Here is a 23,524-nt window from a genome sequence, read left to right as displayed (position 1 = left end):
TTATATGTCTCTGTCCTTCTCTATAAAAACAGTCATGAAGGAAAGAGTTTAAATCTGCTTCCACAAGCCTGTCCCGGGATCAAGCTGCACTGTAGCCTGGTGCTTGGCGAGCAGGAATAAGATGGGGAAACATCCCATGCTTTCAGGCGAACAGGAGACAGCATCTCAGTGGTGGGGGATGAGGGAATCCTATCAATACTCTTTCATTACATCTCGTTAGGAAGGGTGCACAGCAAACGAGCCAAGCAGATAATGGCCTAAATGGAGGAGCGTATTAAGACTGTAATAAACAGACATCAATCCCACCCAGTAAACTTCCCTGCCTCTCAGCGCCTCCCCTTCAGCGGAGTTTAATTGCCTATTTTGCTTGAAAATTTCTCAGCCCCCTCCTCCTCGTACAACCTGGCCCCCTATCACCCAGGAGCATAATGTTGTCCTAATGCCGGCAGCTTGAGGTTTTTTTTTTTTTCCCTTTTGTTCTTTGTCCCTTGATGTGTGCAAATTGGTCTCTCACTGACAGCATCTGGAGGCAAGGGGGCTGCTGCCCTGCGAGGCCTGTTCCATCTAGATAGCTACTGTCGACGGCAGCTGCCTTTGATAACATTTGCTGTCCAAATATGTACCTAAATTACTGCCGTTAACCTTGCGATGTTTGACCCTGTGTTCTCGCAATGCAAAGGTGGATGTACAGTAGGCGGTAGGAATATTAGCTACACAGGAAATGACATATCATATTATTCTCACCAATCTGAGCATAGCGCACCTGATAGTGGCAATATTGACCTGAACTTGTGTAACCTCTTCAAGAACATCAACTATGCACCAAACAAGAAATGACTTATCAAATGCATAGTTAACTTCCTCTTGCTAATTCCCAAAGACAAATGAGTTGAATGAAATAGATACCTTTCATGTACACACCCTGTCATATAAACCCTTGCTCCTTCTATCACATATAAAGCAAATGAATAATAACATTAGCAAGATCTAATATGCCACCTTTTTCACTTTATTTTCAGTTTACTACTCAATGATACCAATGTACATACTTTAAAAGAGTAAACCTCAAAGCATCTCCCATGTCTAAAGTAGTTTGCTTACAAAAGAGTGATCAATTTTTTATACAGTTTTATTACAGTGCAACAATTGTCATGCCGTAGTATAACAATGTGTGTAGTCACTCACATACCTTCTCACACAAACATTATGATTCAAACTCTCTCTGACATGAATTGACTACTTCATTTTGTGAAGTATTGTGCTAGATGCCAGTTTGACAGAAGGTAATAAGAGCAGAGAGAGAATGCATTGAGAGTTTTTGTTTTCATTATATAAATAATTCTGCTCTTTGTCCATGAAAATTGGGGTTAGGGAGTCGATCATCCTGAAATAGTAACAAGGCGATGAGAAGAGCTCACACTGTAATTTAGAGTTCATTTTTGGAGCTGTGCTGTGTCGTCAGACACTGTAGACATGCTAATGTGCTTTGGTATTGTTATTCTAACTCTAGCTTTCCGATGTCTAGCGGAGACAAAACACCTGAAAACCTGAAAAGCCAGTGTTCAGTGAGACTATTTTGGTTATAAATTCTTTGTAAAAGATTCCTAAATATGGATAAATATAATATTTGTTATTAGATGCCCCCCCAACATTAGAGGTATGATAGAGAGTCTTTTATATTCATGTATATGAAATGCAGTGATATACAAGATTTTCTGAAATATCAGGGTTGTTAGCTCCATTTTTTAAGGTCTTTGCTTGTTTTGTGAGGGCACTTAAATTGAAAAATTATCTCTAACTCTCTAAATTATCTCTAACAAATACAGAAAAATATTTATAAACCATTGATTTGGGGTTGTTTTGATCAATAAATACACAACTTGTTACCAATGATGCTGGGTAACAAAAAGTAATCTCAAATGGTGAATTAACTTCAAATGAAGACTAATCCTAATAAATGTTTATATAAAACAACAAATTCATGCCTTGGTTTGCATTTAGGACTGAAAATCAGTCTCATGTTTTAGGTTACTTAATTAGATACAGCCTTCTCAAAGGAATAGCTCTTGGGATCTTGTTATTTTAAGAATACAGTGGGATTATTATACAGCACAGTCATTCAGCTCTTATTTCTATATAGGGTTCATACACTTCCTAAAGAAATCCAAAAACTTTTCCAGAAGTCTTCCAAACCATCTTGCTCATACACGCAATGTCTAAATGTCTTTCTAATTATGTTTTCAATGCAGAACAGCCTTAAGGAATGATCTGCAGTTCCAGTCCATTATCTGGTCAGCTGTACATTTTGATCAAAGACAATAGATGATTCAGCAAATAGTATTATTTTAACCAATTTGGCTAAGTAAGTTCCCATGCACATTTCCCATAATGTTTCAAAAACTTTCAGACTTTACATAATTTTCCTTGCAAGCTTTTCAGTTAAGCCAGTCTAGCTGTCTGATTTACCATGTGACTTGGGCACATGAATGGATGGTGTTCTGTAGTTATGTCCTCCAATTCTACATGCAGAGTGGTGGTCAGCCCATGGCAAAGACCCTTTAACCTATGAGCCAATCAAAGAGCAGGAGGGTGGGACTTGCGTACCATTTGAGCTTGCATGAAGTAAAACATTGCGACAGAAGCCAGCTTGGTACCATTCTCCATTCATTTCAAACAAGAAAGGATGCAATTATGTTCACAAATTTGATGGGTTTATACCTTGTCTCAAATAGACACAAGCATATGGTTAGACTAATGTTAAACTGACCTCTTTGTGCTAAATTCCAAGAATTTGATAAAACAAATTGACCCAAACTAGTTTACTTACTTTGCATTTTGAAAATCAGAAGTGTTTGTTCATCACCTGTTCATTGTGTTCCCCACAGGAATACTCAGAGTGGGATTTGATATTTTGGTGCTGTCTGCTGCAGCTTGGCTTGTATTGAAGAAAAATGATTACTACTCCCAAATCATCACTTGTGAATTACTGCTTGTATTGTGAAGGGGTGTATCAAGGAGAAGTTATCAAAAAAGCTGTAATCAACTGAAACATCACAATCCTTAAACCATGCTTGTTTTCTTCAGTATCACACTCTTCCTAAAATGTGTATGACCAGTTGAATAAGAACATAGTCTGGTATCCATCACCATGTAAGGTGGAAAAAAAAATCCTGGGTGTGGGATATTGCCTCCTCTTGAAGATACCAATGTTGATGAGCCTGGTCCCTCGTACATAGTATCACCCTACTGTTACGATGGTGTTCGTAAACTGGTGTTTTGGACAGTCTCCTTGGAATGCAGCACACCTCAGAGGGCTGTATGTGTTGTCATTAACTTTGTTTTGTTTCTCTCCTTAATGTCAAATACAAAGAGCGTGTCAAAGCATTCGATGGGAATTCAAATAAAAAATAAAAACACAACACAACTGTTCAGCTGTCTCACCGCCTGCACGGAAACACATTGCCTCCCCCATACCATATGTTTTATGATAAAAATAATAATGCCAAGAGTCACTTAATAAAAACATGTCAGTTGTTAAAAATGGAAAAATGGAAGACAGTCTAAGGTGCAATATGAAATCTATTATACATATTGTGTATATATATATATATATATATATATATATATATATATATATATATATATATATTTATTATTTTCATATTTAACATATGCCTTTTTATAATTCAATATACTGCACATCAATTATTCCCACTCATAAAACTCAAAGGAATTACATCGATATATTGCAAAATAAAAACCACAGTATATTCTGCAATATATACATTGCATTCTACATATATAAGAAGCGACAGCTGTTTTCTAAATGTCAAGATGAAAATTTGAGCACAAGTTGCTTTTGTGTGAAATCACTGAAAACACTCAACACTTTCTTGAGTTTTTACTCAAGGTTCAGAACAAACCTGGATGTTTTAAACGTTTTAACCACACAGAAAGTCCATGCGTCATTCATCCTTGAATTACATTCACTTTGCAGTCCAGGGAGGCACTCTGACAACATGAAAAAATCTTGATAGCCCAGAAATTCATTGATTAAATTAATTATAGCTTGAGTGAATAGAAACCCTAAAGCCAAATCAAGAGTAATAAATGAATATCTTCAACACGTTTCATACAGAATTTAATTTTGTACAGTACTTATACATTTAGTTTAAATAAAATGATGCCCTGAAAATCTCTTTAAGGGGACAGCATTTAAACACAAATTAATTTATCATTTTAGCATTAGCATACCATTTAAACAAACCTCTTTCTTTACAGAATTACAGAGATAATAACCTTCTCAGCAAGTGTTGAGTAGTTTTTTTTTTCTTTCTTAGATGCCATTAATCAGATATAATGCACAAATATGGCTCTGACCAGGACAAAACATTCTTGTGCACACAGCTCAAAAAAGCCCTTGATTCACTTTCTGCATAACTACCAGTGGCCACACTGGCTGGACTATTTATAACCACCTCTGATTCACCTCTTGCTACTGTTACCTGTCAGCATCTCCGTGAGTGTTTTGTTTTTGTTGGTATACAGCAGATTAAGGTTCCCTGGTGTATTCCTCCAGGTAGAAGCATCCCATTGTGTGACACCAAAGGCCAGTTTGTTTACATTATTAAATTGTCACTCCTGTAACATATTTTTTGTCAGATGCTGTTCCGATAACTTTTGCAGTTGGGTGGAAAATGCATCTAAACTTGTCAGGCTTGAGTGTGAAACACATACTCCCCTGTCATAACTAAAGAATTCGTACACAACTGAAAGTTTTTGTTTTTTTTTTTTTACTTAAAAACTTATTTTGTATCTTTCTGGTAAGTTTCATTAGTCTTTTTCATGGTAACACCACTGAAGGTAAAACACAATAGCATGTGCTGTGTGACAGTGGTGACAGTGGTTTTTAAACTTAATATTGGTTTTATAAACTTAATGTTATTTCAGCACCCAAAGAAACAAAGGGTCCCATAACTAAAACAAGGGCACAAATTACTGCATGTGATGGCTGTTCTTGCAAATGATATTGATGCAAGACTTATCATTGGTCTCAAACAACCCAGTTGAAACACCTCTCACCACACTTCAATACAACATATCAACATGAGATCTGTGTGTCTAAATTCCTCACAAACATGGCTGGTTAGCAACCAAACACAGCTCGAGGAAGGAAACCGTCAAACCAACAGAGCTGCCAAGATTAACAGTGGAAGCACAAATGTTCACATTATAGCAGTGACATGTATCTGCTGACCAAAGAAACAGCAATTGGCAAGCAATTACTGATATGGCCTATTCAACAGACAGAATAAAAAGATCAGTACCTGAGTTAACCAAAAAAAGATGGGGTGATCTGAGGAGATCCACCAAAGAAAGCTTTTTTACAACTGAGAATCTGCAGCTGGGGCAGGTGAGGGTCCTGCTGATCAGATGTCATTAACAGCTCAGAAGCAGCAGACACAGCAATTATTTTTCAAGGAGCAGGTGACAGTACAAAGGGGTACATTAGCACTGCTGATTTTGAGATGCAACAACACGGCTACACCTCTCAATGTAATATTAAATTATTTTGCACTGCAGAAAGATGCACAGTAATGCATTTTTTTTTTAATATTCTCAATGAATTCCAAAGTCTGAATTCTGAATACTGAATTCCAGAGTAAGGTAATGCTGTAAAAACAGGTTGTTAAAGGTTGTTAAACTCTATTGTTTTTTAATCATCTGTTGTTTTCATTGACATTCATTTGTTTGTTTGTGTGGTTGTGTTCATATGTACATGCTTGTATGCATGTTTTTGTGTGTGCATATAGCCTTATTCTGCATTTAACTTGTTCTTCAGACCAAGACTGTTGCTGTGGCAATAGCTCCCTGCTTTTTCTTCAATGGGACTGCCCTGTCCAGTTTGGTTTACTGTGTAGGTTTACATTTGTGTGCCTTCTCAAGTCTGTAATTATATCTGCAATAAAATGTGTAGTTGTCCATTAATTGAAATGCATGCCCTGAAGGCATAATATTCTTGAATTTTCAGACCACAAATTTACACCAGTATTCCAAAATTGTTTCAATAAGCATGCTAACAGACAGGCACCCTGCAATGCTTTTCTGCTCTGAGAGCTTTTCATGATTTCCTATGTACATAAGCAAACATACACAATAATGCAGGTCAATGGATGAGTAACCCCATTAAATTAAAAGGAAATTAAATAAAGGAAACATTTTTTTGAGGTAGTGAAATGTTCATGGTAAGCATCTTTTGGTTAACAGTTTTTTACAGTCTGAAATAAAACAATAGCAATGACGACTTTTACAATGGTGCCAACAGTTAAATGTATTGCAGAGGAGACCTTTTTGTGTAGGAATGATAATTGCTCAACATTATTCAGCCAACAGCTGAACAGCTTTTATCCCTCAAGTGTTTTTAATCCCCGGATAGTCCTCTCACACAATTTGTGCAAAATAATAGACCCACAAGTAACAAGTGCTCAGTGCGATAAATCTCATTATGCGTTCACTTTAACCCCTCCCACTGTAAGCATTTCAGCAATGAATGTGTATAAACATGATATGCATAAACCCCCGCATGTGGTCCACATAGAGAGGGCAGTGTTTTCCTCATCTAAATTGCATTTAATGTGTGTTAATAGATGCCATTGGACAAATAATGTGCTCAATAGTGGCACTTAGTTACTGCAAAAGCTTTGTAAGGAGTTTCCTTACAACTTTAGTTAGATATGCAACACTATTTCAGATCACACATGTATACAACAGTGTTAGGTAAGAGGGAGAGAGCACAAGTTGGCCTACATCAAAAACTGTATCACAACGCATTTTTGTGGGCTTATTTTGATTACAGAGGTGGAGAAAAACAAATGTAAATCATATTAGAATGTGACTGCAGACATGGTAATGTTGGCTCTCTACTTAATAGAGAGCTTCTGTACCTGTGCACTTGCGGCTGCTGTCGTCCTTCTTGGAAGAACTCATCAGCTTGCAGTTGAAGTTCTCCTCCCAGTACTCTGCAAACCACACATTCCGGCGATTGTTCTCCAAGGTGCGGGAGGTGAAGTAGGCATCAAACCCTGCAACAGAAAGGCTGAATCAGCTCATAAGTTCCTGGACACTATCCTATACAGTAGCTGTGTTAGCACCACCTCCGGTGTTGTTAAATATGTGGTTGGTGCAAAACAAAATAAAGACAGCCTGGCAGAACAGAACATGTCAAAAACCTAAAAACAAAACAAGGAAAAACCTGGAGGCCTGCAGACTTATCAGGCCTATGCCAGTCAGTCATTGCCTGCTCCAGCTAACCAACTTAGCATTGTGAACCAAATCAACACTGTAGCAGACCTTCCAAGTATCACAGACAGCGCTTCCAGCTCCAGTCGCCTAAAGCCTGAAAATGAATGTCAGCAGCTAAACTCAGTATGGATTATCGGCACACCACCACAATGGTAATGCCCCAAGCTAAATTTTCATACAACTGATATATGCCAAGAATAAAAATATCATCTGAAAGGAAAGGATTGGACCTGAGGAAATCGTGCAGGTGTTTTTTTTTCCCCTTAACTCACTGTGATGTTTGCCACCCCACATGACTAACCACGATCACACCGGAACGCGTGTGATCGCAATCTCCATCACAGACTGATGAGAAAAAAACACCTTGCTACAATATCACTTTCAAAACTCATGTACCTGCGTGAAATTATGCATAATAAAGAAAACACTCTAGCCTGTAGAACATATGGTAACAAATATATGTGATTCATAACATCAAAAATAAGAGAATTTGCCAAGTTAGCGGAGAATTCCAATGACAGGGTTTTAATAAAAGTGATATACAAATATGCAAATGGAGAAACTTGTCTTCATGGTGTTGTGCAATGAGAAGACAGTTTGGGTTTTAGTCGTTTACAGGGAGCCTTGTGATGCCCCTGCTGTTTCACAATGTCACTAGTCTATAAATATTAACTTTGTGTCTAAAACAAGGTCCCCGACCCCATTTCACATTAGCTGAAAGCCATCAGGGAATAGGGTTAGACAGAAAGCCGTGTTCAATCAGGCAAGAGACATAAAAAAGTGATGGGAATGTGACTTGAAAAGATCCATTACAAGGACATTTCCATTCATAATTTAATGTCTTAATGTATTTAAATGGCAAAGCCTGCCTTTTCCCAAAAAGAGCATCGAAAAGGATTAATAATGACAGTCTGTAATGTAAGAATCTTCATACTTTTCCAGTGCACCAGATATCTTTGGCACATCCCAATGTACAATTATTCTGCAGGTATATCATAATGTCAGACATGTCTGCTTGTCCATATGGAGGCCAAATAAAACAGAACAACCAAGATACTATAACAAATAAAATAATACAATAATTTTCAGGAATTACAATATTAAATTTCTTGTAAAATTATGCATTTTTAAAGTCAGATAAACACAGTACTTAAATGGAGGAGTAGCTGTGATTTTTGTTACTCCCAGTGTTAGAGACAGATCTACCTACGGGGACAGCAAATGCAATACATTGCTCAACGCAAAGGAGTCACAAGCAATTTTACAGACCCTCAGTGTGCTAGCAAGGATTTCCCCTCGCACTGAGGTACCTGAGAAATGTCATTTAAATATTTCAGTGCTTTCCTGTGTTCATGTCACAGATTCAGTTAATGTGGGAAATGGAAGCTTCACACATTGCATAGAGCATAAAATAGTGGTTAAACATGGCTCTGTTTTAATTTCAGACACACTGAGGCTTCTAATCATATGCGAAAGCAATCAGTAATCCAGAATTCTGTGACCCAGGTATTAAATATACCTTCGGCATGGTGACTAATTAACAATAATTTGTCATTTGCTGATTAAGTGTGCTGGTGACTGATTATCTGATATACACACTTAATTACACATCTCTTCACTTTCGGGACAGGAAAAAATGTTCTCTCCATCATTTTGTATGTTTTGTATACTCTTACAAGACTAATCCACGCTAAGGAGAGGATTTTCAAGTATAGGTGTTAGAGACATTCAAAGTTTCCACTACATAGCAGTTAGCAGGTGTACAGTAATCGCAGATAAAATCTTACAGCTAGTATTATAACATTTGAAACACCTTACCTTACATTATCTTTAACACCAAAATTTTACAGGACTTTGAATCACAGAATTGAATTTTACAGCCTTTAAACATATTCTGTATATTTAATAAAATGTTTTTTGTACAGTATGGATTTCTATGTTCAAGATATTTGAAATGATACTCTGAAGAGTAGAATTTAAATAAGCATAAAGATTGTCCATATTAAATTTTAAATAAGTAGATGTCTGAATAAAAAAATATCTTGCCTGTTCAAATAAGAACACATTTTTTTACACTGTCCCCTATTTTTGTTTTCCATTCAGGTATCAGAAATTTGTTTTCATTCAGTCTTTGGGACTTGCAAGCCTCCATGTAACAGTCTCATGTCAGGAGCTCACAGGTGGACAAGCTGTCACACAATGTGGATTTCCCATACCGCTGAGAGCTCTTTTTGTTCTGGCAAAGAGCCAGAATGCTCAAGGATTACAAGGATCAGTGTGACACACTTCCTACTGGGACAGCTTTCAGGGTCTGCTTGAAACAGCATTATGTGAATGGCTGCTTTTTCATTTCCCTCAACTTTTATTAGTCTATTATTATTATTATTATTATTATTATTATTATTATCAATGTCTCAAGTAGCGGTTAAGGTGTTTGCTTGGCGCGCACACTGTGCTATACAGCCCGCATTTGAACCCAAGTCAACAGCCGAAAATGACCGCCAGCCCACAGAGGTGGAACATTCTGGTAGGGATCGGGGTGGGTATGTGAGCAGTCGTTGTTCATCTCACCGCTGTCAGCCACCCCGTGATCATTAGGTGCTTGCAAGCCGCTTGGTTGACAGCAGTGAAGCCATGCCTATCCTATCCGGTCGGCGCTTAGCTTATTGTAGTGCACTGGGAAACTTGCAGTATGAAAAATGAATGTGACTGAATGTGTTGGAGGATCGCAACTGCTACACTTCTGCATGAGTACAGTGGTTGAGATGAACATGAACGTTCAATTGGCAAGTCCAAAACTGTCTCAGCTTAAAGAGGAAAAAAAGGAACAATGTCCATACTTGGATCAGCATGGGTAAGTTTACTTCTCTCACCCGGTGTTCCACAGTGCTGCTGATCCCACTATACGAAGCAGACGGACGAATATCGGTAGAAAGGCAGGTTTCCCTGCAGGCCCAGGCTGTCCATGTGAGAGAGGCTGTGTGCAAGTGACTGATACTAATGGCCCTTTAAAAAGCGACAAGTGGCACCACATATCTCCAAAGCTGTAAGACAAGTCGTGCATTATAGAATTTGATAGCTCACGCCAGGTTAAATGGTGCTGTAAACCTGAGGGAACAGGGCTTGTCGTACAGGTCACATGGCAACATTATGACTACATAAATAAATTCATAGGTGGGTATTAAAAAACCAATACTATATATTAAATCTATTTTGTCATTTTTGCTTCCTAAGACAAAAGACAAAACAGACACAAACAGGAAATCATAATTCATTTCCAAAGGCTGAATATATATATATATTATATATATATACATTCTGTACATCCAATGTATTATTCTCCACTAAACCATGTTATCACAGCCACTCAGACATTGCCATAGTACTGAAATGTAATCTTTTATTTTAAACCTACTATTACAAAATTACTGTCAAAGTGACAGCACAGCTTGATACTTCTTACTGTACTATATGTATTGCTGCTTTCATGTCTTAGGGGAAAAGGTTCCTTTCATTTTCCAAAGGTGTACAGTCTCCATTGACAGGCCATAGCTTCCATGAGAAATGGCCTGCATCTCCAGATCTGAACCAATAACCTTTATTGCACATAACCTCGTCTGCAGCATTTTGAGTTTTCTGTGGAGTTACGCTTTAAAAACATTGGTGTGGAAATTTTAACCTCTCCATCACTTGAAAATAGATGATAGAACAGCACTTCTTGAGCGAAAGTAATCATTAATTTATGGAAACTGAATTTCTGAAAGCTGCATTTTGGCTGATGGTGTTGTTAGTCATGGCTGCATCTTATCCAACCAAACCCTATAATGATAATAACTGAACAATAATAAGAGGGATACTACCACTACAACTGCTATTACTGTTAATAATAATCCAAATGCTCTACTTTACGGGTTCAAAATGATGTATACATTCATCCAATAATATTTTATCCTCCAGGCAAGCAGCTGTGTGGTTAGAAAACTGGGCATCTTACCAGAAGGCTGTAGGTGGGACACTGCTGTTATACCCTTGGGCAAGGTACTTAACCTGAATAACTGCCAGTATTATCCAGCTGTACAATTGGATAACATGTAAAATGTATGCTATGTAAGTCACCCTGGGTAAGAGAGTTTCTGGATCAAATGAACAATGCAAATATATGGAATGTATCTACAGTATAAGTTCTATTTTACATAAAAGACATGCACCTCTCCTTTTGGTTGGTTTATTTACACAATACAATGTTAAATAGAAATAAGAGCATTATTAGCCAGAGCACTATCAAAATCATTTCAATACCCCATACTCAAAATCCAATTCAGGGATTGCAATTCAGACAGGGTTCATTCACAAACTGCCGCAGTGCTTCAGGTGTGCTTTGAAGCAGATCCGCATGCATATTTCAAAGGTTAATTGAGATAAAATGTTGTCTTTTGGAAGAAAAATGCAAGGTTTAGTGCCTTAATTAGCTCCATGGATGGGATACTTAATCTTTAAGACAGGTTTCAATGCAATGGGCCACCATGGAACAAGCCTGTGACTCCATTTTCATATATAACCCAGAAAAAAACAGTCCCTGCAGCACTTGACCTCCGTACTGGGGCATTTTGACACCAATTTAGTCTTTTTCGATGGGGGGAAAAAAAACAAAATGTTCTTCACTCCATACACCTGTTTATTTATGTACTTGTTTTACTTAGTAGGTGCTGTTTCCATGACAGCTGTTTCATCAGGGAAAATATACACAACACTGAGGAAAAAAAAAACAACAACAAAAAACACCTGGACTCCTGGACTCCTGCCGCATGGCTAGCTTTTGAATGCTCTGACGACTGTGCTGACGCACATATTAGCACAAGACATTCCAATTTCAATTCTACAGTACATCCTCTGTAAATAGCCAACTACAATTGGTGACACAGACCAGGTGGGTTATGCCAAGACTTGGAGGGTCTTTGGTACTCAGAATGCAGTACGAGACACTATACCGTGTACCTTAATTTTGCAGGCCATTTAAACTTGCTGTGTTAGTATTTGCGGGAATAGAATGTGCCTACCACTATGTAATTAAAGAAGCAGATAATAAATAAGGTCAGGACCTAGCTTTTTTCTTTTCTTTATTTATAGATTTTGTTTTCTGCTTTGGGCAGAAAATCTGGTAGAACACACTTTATTATATAGGAGGAAGTACTGGAGCTTCCTGCCTGTTGAGGCCCAGCAATTTTAGTCATATGAGAAGTATATAAACGCAGCTAGAAGGTACATTTTAAACCCATTAGCCACAGCTACAGTCAGCATTAAGTGGGGTTCTTAAAGGTGCACTCTTATTCCTGTATGAGTCAAACACCCCAGCTCTGTGTACCTCTGCTGAGAGCAAGTTTTGAAGCAGATTTGCACTGTGACACATATAATTGAAATGGATATTACCCAGCCAAATCGTCTGCCGGTTTTATTTCAAGAAGTCTTTTAAAAAGTAGCGATTTTGATTTTCTGTTTGTAATGAAATTGTAATGCGCATGTTTAAGTAGAGATAGACTGAGGGGGAGATTTTTTAATAGCTCAAGTGAGTACATTATTGCATGCCACTCATTTTCAAAAAGGTGACCTATTTTTTTCCAAAGAGTAGAATCACTGAGCAGAATTCACTTCAGCCCCTTTGTACAAGTTAGGCTACAAAATCTACACCAATGTCATGCAATAATATCGCCCTCAAAAAGAAACCTAATCAGCCTGAATGAAGCCTCAGTTTTAGATTATTGGGGCTTCAAAAGGCAAAACATCTCTGATGTCTCCAATAAATTAGTAAATAGGTATATACATAAATTAATTAAATATCATGAAAAGGAGTGCTGAGCAGCGAACAATAGGAGCAAGCACAAGCATGATGAGACGTTCCACCTGACAGACCATACGCCATTCATCAGGATATTAAAAGCGTTGTCTGTGTCATCTGAAGTACAGTATACAGAGGAAATGAGCTAACATAGCCCCTTTACTGAAGCCTTGTGGTGAACAGACACCAAAGACCTTATTTCTCATTCAGTGATGAAAGTTTTTGTTCTATACAATTTGTGTTTTCTTTTCAAGAGTTTTTCTCAACGTGAATGTAGATGAAATCCAGAGCCAGCCACATAAGAAGCACGCAGTCTGTACTTCTGCTGACAATAAGGGCTGTTAGATAACCTACATTTCAATTAAAATGGAATACATTTGTTGAGCAATTAGTAGCAAACTTTGCTTTTAACCACTAGAACAAAAGATCTTGCAGTTGTTTTACTCTGATATTCAGGAAGTATGTGCATGTGAACATGGTGAAATATACTGCAAAACTGGCTTTGGTCAATCACTAAAAGGAAAAGGCCAGACACTATTATAGAGGAAACACTTAAGTCACTAATTAAGTGTGTATTATTGACTTATTAGCAAGGAAATTAGACCCTAATAAGGTAATTGTGCTCTCATATTACTAACATACTGTTAGTAATTAAGTCACGATTAATAATTAATTACTGTGGAAATTTTTGTGGGTTTTATGCATTAAAAAGTACACTTCATCGTAAATTTACAAAATGACTAGGGCTGCTTTCATAAACAATGAAGGTGAGGCTCCTCAGTGACTCATCCCGTAAAAGATCTTGCTGTCGCAAGTGCAAGGTTGAGCACTATGGCCTGGGTTTGATGCCAGCCATGTCATCAGCCAAAGATGACTAGGAGTAGTAAAGGAATTGGCTCCTAATTATTGGATTAGATATAGGCTCCCAATTGGATATTAGATATAGGGGAGTTTAAGTCAGCCTGAGGCTTGTCTTGTGGCTTAATAGTGGCCCTTACTAGTTGGTTTGGGAGGACAGTGAAAGAGTCTTGCCCCCCTGATTGATGGTGGGTGTTGTAGCTGTGTGGCCTATGTACAATGCAATTGGACATTCCAAATTGGGGAGAAAATTGGGAAAAGGCATTGAGCATTCCAAAACAAAAACAAAACAAAACAAAAAAAAAATGTGACAGTAAGGTTATATTTTATACACCCGCTATACATGTCCCCTGCATTGGCTTAATACTGTATGTTCTAATGGAGAAATCTCTTAACATCCTATCCAGACTATTCATCTCAGGGTTCACTGACAGAGCACAGTTTGAAGATCATAAACCTAAACTAGATTGTTCTGCAGTCTCAATACCTCCTGCTCCAACTCTTCAGTCCCTTTGACAAAAGATCTATACTGAAAGATAAATGATTGTGTGTAACTCTGATATCTATAGTGTTTGAGTCAACAGTTGATCCTTTGTACTGCCATAGAAACCAGTCCAACAAGCCACCTAGGCTTGCTTTATCCTTTCTTTCTGAAATGATTCAAGGTGTTTCCATGATCATAGTCAGATACAAAGTTATAATAATTCTACATGTTCCAGATATTCTCATGGAATTCGACGGAAAGCTGGTGTGGGATATGTAAATTAGACCTGCAAATGGTGCAGAGTGTTCCCCCTTGAGAAATGGGTGTGAATTAGAGGAATTGTGTCAAAACCATGTGATTATTATTCAGACTTTGATGTAACCCAAGTCACACAAGTGGAAAAAATACAGCATTTCCTTTTTCACTGGGTATGTTTGTTGAGTGTAAAATTAATTTTGGGCTGGCAGTTTACCATTATGTTTTATACACAATGGTCTCTCACACATGCAGAATCCCCCTCTGGAAACAGCCCTAATGATCTGTGCTTGGCTCCTTTCCTGCCTGGACTGCTGCAACTCCTTAATGCTCTTCCTGCAGCTCATCCAGAATGCTGCTGCTTGGCCAGTCCACATTCTTCCCTAAAACTCCCATGTTTCATCTCTATCGACCTTCCTCCATTTGTTACCAGTGATGGCTGCCATTCATTTCAAGTTAGTGTTAGCCAAGTGGTTGATGAGCAGACCCTACACTCCACAGAGTGTAGTTACGGAGATCGCTCCACTCTGTAACTTCCGGACGCTTGACCGCCCCCTCCCCCTTCATGGCCACACATCCTGGTTGCGTCCTTTGTCTTTTCTGACTCCAGTGTGGTGGAATGAGCTTCCCACGGCAGAGTCACTGGCCATCTTTCACAGTAGGTTGAGGACTCACCTCTTCAGGCTACATCTTAACGCCTCAATCCAAGCATAAGTCACTTCCCCCTTTTTATGTAATCTTATTGTAGAGTATGTAAGTATTACACATATGCATGGCACTTGTGGACTTCTTGAAGCATGTATGCACATGATGCATGTTCAAATGAGGTCAGTTGAGTCTTTAAGCATTGGAGTCAGAGCTAGAAAAATTAGCAATAGTAAGGGAATTTTCATTATGCCAAATGTGTAATCAATTACACAAGTCTGTGGCAAATAACAGACTACTGTGTTTGTCTAGTGTGTACAGTGTAGTAGCAGGAATGAGGGAGTCCTAAGCTATTCCAGGAAAGTTAGCATACATATGTGTGAGGATATGGTTGACATTGCAAGCTACCTGCATGCTGATTTTATTGAACCCCGATGTCAACATGCATATGGATGAAGTCAGTGTGACCTTACATAGACAACCAATTGAAATACTGTAACTGGTGTGCTAGGATAACTTGATCACGTAACAACAAGGTGGCCGTCACCTTTGAAACAAGAAGGCAGTATGGAAAGTGAGGATGATCTCAGCCATCATGTGCCTAGGCAGGTGGAGTCACTTGTGTGTCTCCTCCTCTGAAATATTATTATGGTGTCATTCCAAGGCTTATACACTGGCCGCCATCCCCTTCTCGAGTATTCCACCGGAGAGCTAACTTCTACTCTGTGACAGCAAAAGCAGTAAATCAATAGTTGACGGAAATGCCGCTTAATAAATGGCATGCTCTTTCGACATTTCATAAGTTGTAATTATGTCACCCAGCCAGTTTTTGTTTAGCTTTGTTTCTTATGCTTCTCTCTCTCTCTCTCTCTCTCTCTCTTTCCTATTGACTCTTTCTAAATGAAAAGGTTTGATCTAAACAGTGTTGCACCAGGTATAATCCAAAGTTACAAAGTGGCCAGATTTTTACAATACAGGGGTTGATGTCTGAAACTTGTTTGGTGAATGTGCATGATACTGTATCATGTATCAGACAGTACCTGTCTGAGGTAATTAAAAAATTGGTTGAAAAGGTTGAAAAAGAGGCTCCATTTTTATTTTTCTGTGTATGCCGACTAATTTAATTTTTGGAACAGCAAAACTGGCCGTGTATAAACAAAATAAATCTTACTGAGATGCACAGAGCATCATTCACATGCATGTTTTTTTTTTCTTTTTTATTCCAAAGATAAATGATAGTGTCCCAACTGAAATTACCCACCACCTATCATCACACTACACTGGGAAATGTACTCGATGCATCAGGAAGAAAATAGTCATCTTGGCTATGTTTTTCATTTTTGTGGAATGTTCACATGTCAAATTACTGCACTGTCAACAGCATTGCATTTAAGGCAATCAATATCAAGCCCAATGTTTCATTTCAAATTTCACAATGAATGATTTCATTAGGAGAGAGAAAAAATTATGCTGTCAATTATAGGACATCATTGATTGAATGGTGATAATTAAGATAAAGCCATGTTAATGGCTATTTTTATCCCAATTGCAGTAACCTTATGATATGGTGGTTCAGCGTACTCTGAATGCATTCGTTACCTGGTGCTTGGGGGCTTTATTTATTCAGAATCATGAATTCAGATCCTGGAGCTATGGTTCCAGAACCCCTGCTGTAGAGAACCATCTAAAACAAAACACAACAAGTACCCAAACAAACAGACACAGCCGGAGGTCACTGCTAAAGTGACAACTCCAGCCGAGATCTTAATAGCAGAATTAAAACTAAACAGCGAGGACGAATTGCCACTGGGTAAGGATAGAGACACATTGAACCCTCTTTGACACAATTAAAGTCCATGCTATTTCAAAAGTCAGAAAGATCTCCACTGATTGCTGTAAAAATTACTAACCAGCTGCTGGGAATTGTTGATGACTGTTTAACTATGCATGTTCTAAGACATAAGTAAGAATTTACGTATGTGAGAGAATTCTGGAAACACTTTTGTGAACCTGGGGATGAGATTTTCTTATTCTACTTTCTGACTACCTTTGATGTGACTTGAGAGTTCATTCTGAGCTCTCAGTTATGATTCATGGCCGAACCTTCAGTGATTAGGTATTTTCATTCAGTGTGGAGGAGAAAATGTATGGTCCATTTCATTCTGCTCCCTGAAGGCTCTGCTAGTTCAGAGACATACTCATGTTCCTTTGCAAAATGTTTTGTGCCTGTTCAATTGTAGTGGGTGAAATCTTTGTGCTTCTGCACACACTTTTGTCTAATCAACAACTCAGCAAGGTCTCATCTAGGTCATCTAGGTCTCAAGCAAGGTGTCATCTACTAAAATGCAGCCACACCTAAAAGGAATTAGCAAATGCACATGATCTAGGCTCTAGTGCTAAAGGGAGGACATCAATAAACCAGGCCAGGTAACTCCATGAGTTTAACATGGACAAATATTATAATGGCCAGTTAACATCTTCCACTGTACCCAACTTCTCACATATAGAGTGAAAGAGAATTTCCATAGCGTTTCTCTGACAAGCTATGTGATTTGTGGTCTGAAAAAAACAACAGGGATCCAACAGCTTTTTGACATGATCCACAGTATGCAAATCAACCTGAGGTCTCAGGAAACAATTAGCTCATAGCAAAAAAACAAAAAGCTTTACAATGTTACCTTGTGAGAAAATTCTATGAGAGAAAAACTCTCTAACATTCTCTCATAACTGTTCCATCATGCAGCTTGTGGTGTAATTTTCTGGACTAAGAATAACCGTGCAAAGTATTGTCATAGCTTCATGAAATTCTGCAATATGTGCTTTTTAGCTGAATTGACCACTCAGCCAATGGCATTGACAGTATGTGCATTTCCTAATCCAATTTTTGCCATTGGAATTAACGTCGCTGAAATGAGGATAAGCAAGTTAGAAAGCGTACCCTGAGTGCCTCAAGGCCTTTAGATTCATGTCTCAATACCTGATTGCATCTGAAACCAGAGATAAAAAGGAGAAAAGAAATTGCATAAATTTAAGCTATAATTTTAAAGTGCCTTTAGCAAAATGCCCTGGATGAAGGTACTTGTTAAGTGATTTCATAAAATAAAGAAAAAAGCCTTAAAACTGTTGATTTGACCTTTTTTCCTCACATTCCATTTTGATCAGCACACAATATCCTGTTTGTGAAGTGGTACCTACCAACAGCAACTTTTATATGAATAATGCACAGAAGTCCTTGAAGTACTGTAAAAGCAATGCTCTAATATATTTCTTCTCCCATTTGTTTTTCCTCTTTACAGCCTCATTATACAAGCCTCAAAACACATTTTGGAGCAAACCGGAGGAGATTTCAGATATTGCGATGGTACTTCCTCTTTAAGTTTTCACTTGGAGCTAAGTGGAGTAACGGGAGTTCAGGAAACAAGGCTTTTAACCTGAAGGCTGAATGTGCATATGCCCTGTGGAGGGAGTACAAATATAACTTGATTGAGGCTACAAACCTTTTAAACCTTGTTTTTCCTTCAGATGTACACATGAGTGTGTGTTTTACTATAAAAATGTATACAGATATTTAGGTAAGATACTTTAGATTATGGTGGGGGCAATTACTGTATTGCAATGCTATGCACTGTACCTAATACAGGAGGAACTGGAAAGCCTGAAATCTGAATTATTCGAAGTATTTGAGCATTGTTAACAAATGTCAATAATTAGTTAGAAATATACAGTGTCTAAACAAAGCACACATAGTGATTTTGGAATGCATGATGTCAGAGAATGTTGTCTGCATGTCGTAATTTCCATAATAGTAATGTTTCTCCGTTTTCACTCTATGAAGAAGTTTACATTTCTCCAGCTTTCCATAATGAAGATGGATTATTTTTCTTTTCTTTTTTTTCTTTAGAACCTTTGGCAAAAACAGGGCATAAATATAAAGTGACAACCATCACAGTGAGTAAATTATATTAACAGATGTTGGGTTTTTAACATTAAACAAATTAATTCAAGGACATATCTATCAAAATCAGTTCAAGGGAGGTTGACTAGCACAGCTGTTCTTGGTATTTAATGAAACTTTCAGATGAATTCTTGACATGAAGATGAAGTGAAGACATTAGGTTTTCAATGACCCATTCTGTTAATTTACACATCAGTTACCTGACAAACCAGCAGCAAATCCCAGATTATAATCAGAAATTGTCCACAATCCATAACATCATATAAAACATAAAATAGCTGCTGGTGTCTTTGACTGAAACATTGATGGCATCATCACCACCATCATCAAATAGCCACAGACCATGCCAATTGAATGTACAGTAATAGGCATCCTATTAATCAAACTGTTCACTTCTTAGTAATTTTGGGATGTAGCGGAGTGAGTCCTTTCTGTGAGCAGCTCCATGTTTAAACACTGTCTATCTACCCCACAGGGTCCCTGCCAACACCAGAGGGAACAATAATCAGTGTCCTTCCCTACCAGTGTGGGTGGACATGTCCCTTCCCTCCATGGCACTAAATATTATATTTTACCCTGAAAGCAGCAAGAGGCTTATCTTCACCCCAAAATCACCTCTGCGGTTCTTCACTGAACTCTCTTATTATGGTACGATAAATTTAGCATCTGGTGAGTAATCCCAGTTAACGAGTGCAGCAGCTGCTTAAGGAAGAAAAAAAAGAGTCAAACAAAGGCAGTGTCATTGTACTTTGTTAGAAAGCTGCAATTTAAAGTTGCAAAAATAATTTGGAAATGGGAAAAAACAAAAACAGTACCACATAATGGCTCCTTAAGATATTATGTAAACCGACAAACGGTACTTTCCAGTTATGATATTAAAAGTGTTATATCAAAATTTTCTCCATTACAAGAAAAGGCTTGCTGAAGGCAAATTTTAGTATAATACGTCTACATACCATAACCAGAAGATGGCAATGGTGGGTGTGTCTCAGCAGAGTGTATCTATCTATACTTTTGACTTGGCTCAAAATACAGCTATGATTTCTTATAGTCTAGGTGCCACTGGCAGCGTTTGAATAAATTCATGAAGGTTGACAGAATAACTCTGCTCACTTATAGGATTGTACAGCAGCAATTTTATCCACTGCGATTCTATATAACTGATTTATCAGCATCTTGTAAAAGTTACTCTTCATGATACAATAAAAATAACAAGATTAGCCTGTGATTTGTTTATGCTGGTGTGATGCATCTTTCTTTCTGAATAAATTCCTCATTCAAACCAACAGATTCATTTTTCCCTGGATTGGAATTGCCATCTTTACACTTGCATGCACACTGTAAACAGAGGCTCACTTTAGAATGGCACTCCTGCCTGCAAGATGAGATCGTATTTTTACCTGGCGGTGTTCTCAGAGGCAAAGATGGAATGCTCACATACTGTACTGCAACCCATGGGAAAATGACTGCTCTGACTTTTGTGTAAAGCCTTATTTTAATTTCCCAGTTTTATTCTCTATAGTACAAAAGCTCCTGGCAGGGCAGAGGCTTTTCCAGCAATCATGAAGGAAATAAAAAAAGAAGAAAAAGAAGCAGCTCTGTAGTGGAGCTGAGCTGAGTAACGTGATCAGCACCACTGCTTGTTCCTTATCCCCATTTCATTTCCTCGGCGTTTGTCATTTTAGCGTACTCAACCAACCCTCACACACCACATCTCCTCTGACAGGCTGCCAGTAAGATTTCACCACGGGTTAGCTGACTGGTCCACGAGCTGCCACTGTCTTTGCAGCTATCCAAACCGAAATATTCAATCAACTAAATCTCTGTTACAGTATTACGCGTTATATCAACTGTTAAATTCAAAGGGAGCTTATATAAAATTAGTTTTTGAGGATGGAGCAGTTGGTATACATCAGTCTATGCTGATGTTCACCTACTTCTACCGCACAGAAACATACACACATACACCCACACACACACACACACACCAGCGCACAAACGCATGTAACAATTATCTGACACAAAGCTATGCGTCATTGGACAAAGCAAGTATAAATGCCTTTGTCTGTATTTTTGTTTCCTTTGCAGTTGGGGCTGAATGTGCTTTAAGAGATATAAGACCCAAGCATATGGAGTTCACTGATACCACTTCAGGCAGCCTATGCAGTCCCTGTTAGTCATCTTTGACAGTGGCACAGTGCTGTGAATAAGCACAGTACCGGAAGAGGAACCGATCAAAATAATAAACACTTAAGAGGAACCTCTTGTTCTTTTTTTCAGGGGTTCCTTTTTTTTTTTAATCAGACAGTCTCTTAGCTCCAGGCACCCTCAGACTAAGGAAGCGCTCTCTGGGTGTCATCTTTCCTCTCCCTGGAGGAAACTGCTCTCACCTAGGGGCTGAGCTCTGATGGTCTGGCGAGGTGCTGAGAACACAAGAGGCACAGCTGCATTTTTCCTTCTTAAACCCCTAGAATACAAAGGATTTTCTTTGTCTGTTTCATTGGACCATTCAGAGTTAAACAGCATTTAACATGCAATACACCATGCAGTACATGTTAAATTCCATTTAGCACGCATAGTACTCTGGCTTAATACAGCTGAAGATATATGTTATGTTATACAATATAGTTATATTTGCAGGATGCATTTCACCACAGACAATAAAAGAATAAAAAAAAGCAAAAAAAATGTCAAGGGCAGCAACACACATTATCATGATGATGTTCAACTATTTGAACAACCATCAAAACCACCGGTTCTAAAATATCAACATGTAAAGTTGCTTGATTCTCCGGGAGGTCATGAAAATTAATGAAGTTTAAAAAAAGGAGTCAGCCCTGCAACAAGAATTAGAGATTTGTGTTGTAAATTTAATTGACTTTGCATGGAATTTTAGCACAGCAGGCCCGACAGCAGGTGCCTTTTCGTCACAGAGAGACCGTCCAGAGCCCACAGCCATCCCGCTCCTCCGAGAGCTGAGACTCCCTGTCACGCCGTGTTTCTTGTCTCCACCCCAGTGCCCCACAAACTGCGATTTCATTAAATCATTAGCCAATAAATACCATAAAAAAATCATCAGAGTGAACATCAAGGGGGAGCTCGCTTATTAACCTGGCACTGCTAGGTTCAGCCTGCCCAATTATTGCGGCTCAAGGTTATATGCTGCGAATGCTTTTCCCCGACTGAAGATCTAGGTTTTGCACCTGGGCATCTCTCAAAGCCTTTGATCCGCAGGGGCATAGAAAACACAGAAGCTGTGATTAGGAACCGAGTTTCGTTGTTCCAAATGCCTTCTGTTTTTGCCCGATTCAATTCCAGAGCCATGTCAAATGGCATACAAGTCTCTAACCACCGAGGAACAATGTTGCTATTATTAGGACCATATCAGTATCAAGTGTGATTAGCCTCCAGGTTCAAACTGTCCCCTGTTGCACAGCTCAAACAGAAAATCTATAAATATAGAGGACTACTAAGTAGCAAAGCCTGTATACAGGAGAACCTGAGGGTGTTTTACACAGCTTTCTGTAGGTTGTTCATGGGCTGGTTAGTAAGATAAAACCCAACTAAACACAACACAACCTTTGGGCTTCACACATGCATAGCTGGTACAGTTGCATGGGACATGTTCTCATGCCATGAAGGGAACATTACAACATGTACTGTATTATTACATGTTCTACAGCAGACAGCATTTTGATGAGTCAGCTTGCTTAACAGGTCTTACCCTCTATGGTGGCTCTTTTGGGCAGGATGGTCACTGCTCCCACAGCTGCGTCTTCCAGCTGGTGAATAGGACTGTTTTTGGCTCCCCAGCTGTCTGAACCAATCCACAGGAAATGACCCACCTGATTGGCTCTTTTGCTGGCATTAAGAATCCCCCTGCAACACAATTGTAAGGAAATTGCTCAAATTACTGAATTTTCTTGTCATTGCTAAGTCCTGTAGTAGTGGATTCTTGAATGATGTTCAAATAAATGTTTATACAACTTAACTGGTTTAAATTAAACCCATATGTTGGTTGCCTCGTGCTGAAACAACATGTTATTTTCTTCGTTATCTCATGTTGAAAACCATTATATAACCTGAAATGTTTTTTTTTTTTTTTTGTGAGAGAGCTGGGTAAAGTGATTAATAAATATCATAATGTATACATAATAAAGAGTGGAATAGCAAAAGCAACACATTTATCAGT

At 38.4% G+C, this 23,524-nt stretch overlaps 1 protein-coding gene across 2 annotated transcripts in view; it reads right to left on the bottom strand.

Moving 5' to 3' along the window:
- Positions 1-23,524, bottom strand: part of LOC118779140 (metabotropic glutamate receptor 7) — a 172,456-nt gene that overhangs the window by 54,163 nt on the left and 94,769 nt on the right. For both annotated transcript variants that reach the window (XM_036531063.1, XM_036531064.1), the window contains exons 4-5: positions 23,057-23,211; positions 6,945-7,082 (exon numbers count right to left, since the gene is read on the bottom strand). In XM_036531063.1, coding sequence (XP_036386956.1) covers positions 6,945-7,082; positions 23,057-23,211 — 293 coding nt within the window. The remainder of the gene's footprint in view (positions 1-6,944; positions 7,083-23,056; positions 23,212-23,524) is intronic.

This window comes from Megalops cyprinoides, chromosome 6 (assembly GCF_013368585.1).
Source record: "Megalops cyprinoides isolate fMegCyp1 chromosome 6, fMegCyp1.pri, whole genome shotgun sequence".
In the NCBI taxonomy this organism is placed as follows: domain Eukaryota; kingdom Metazoa; phylum Chordata; class Actinopteri; order Elopiformes; family Megalopidae; genus Megalops; species Megalops cyprinoides.
Note: the sequence above shows the minus strand (reverse complement) of the source record. Positions and strands in the feature narration are given on the sequence as shown.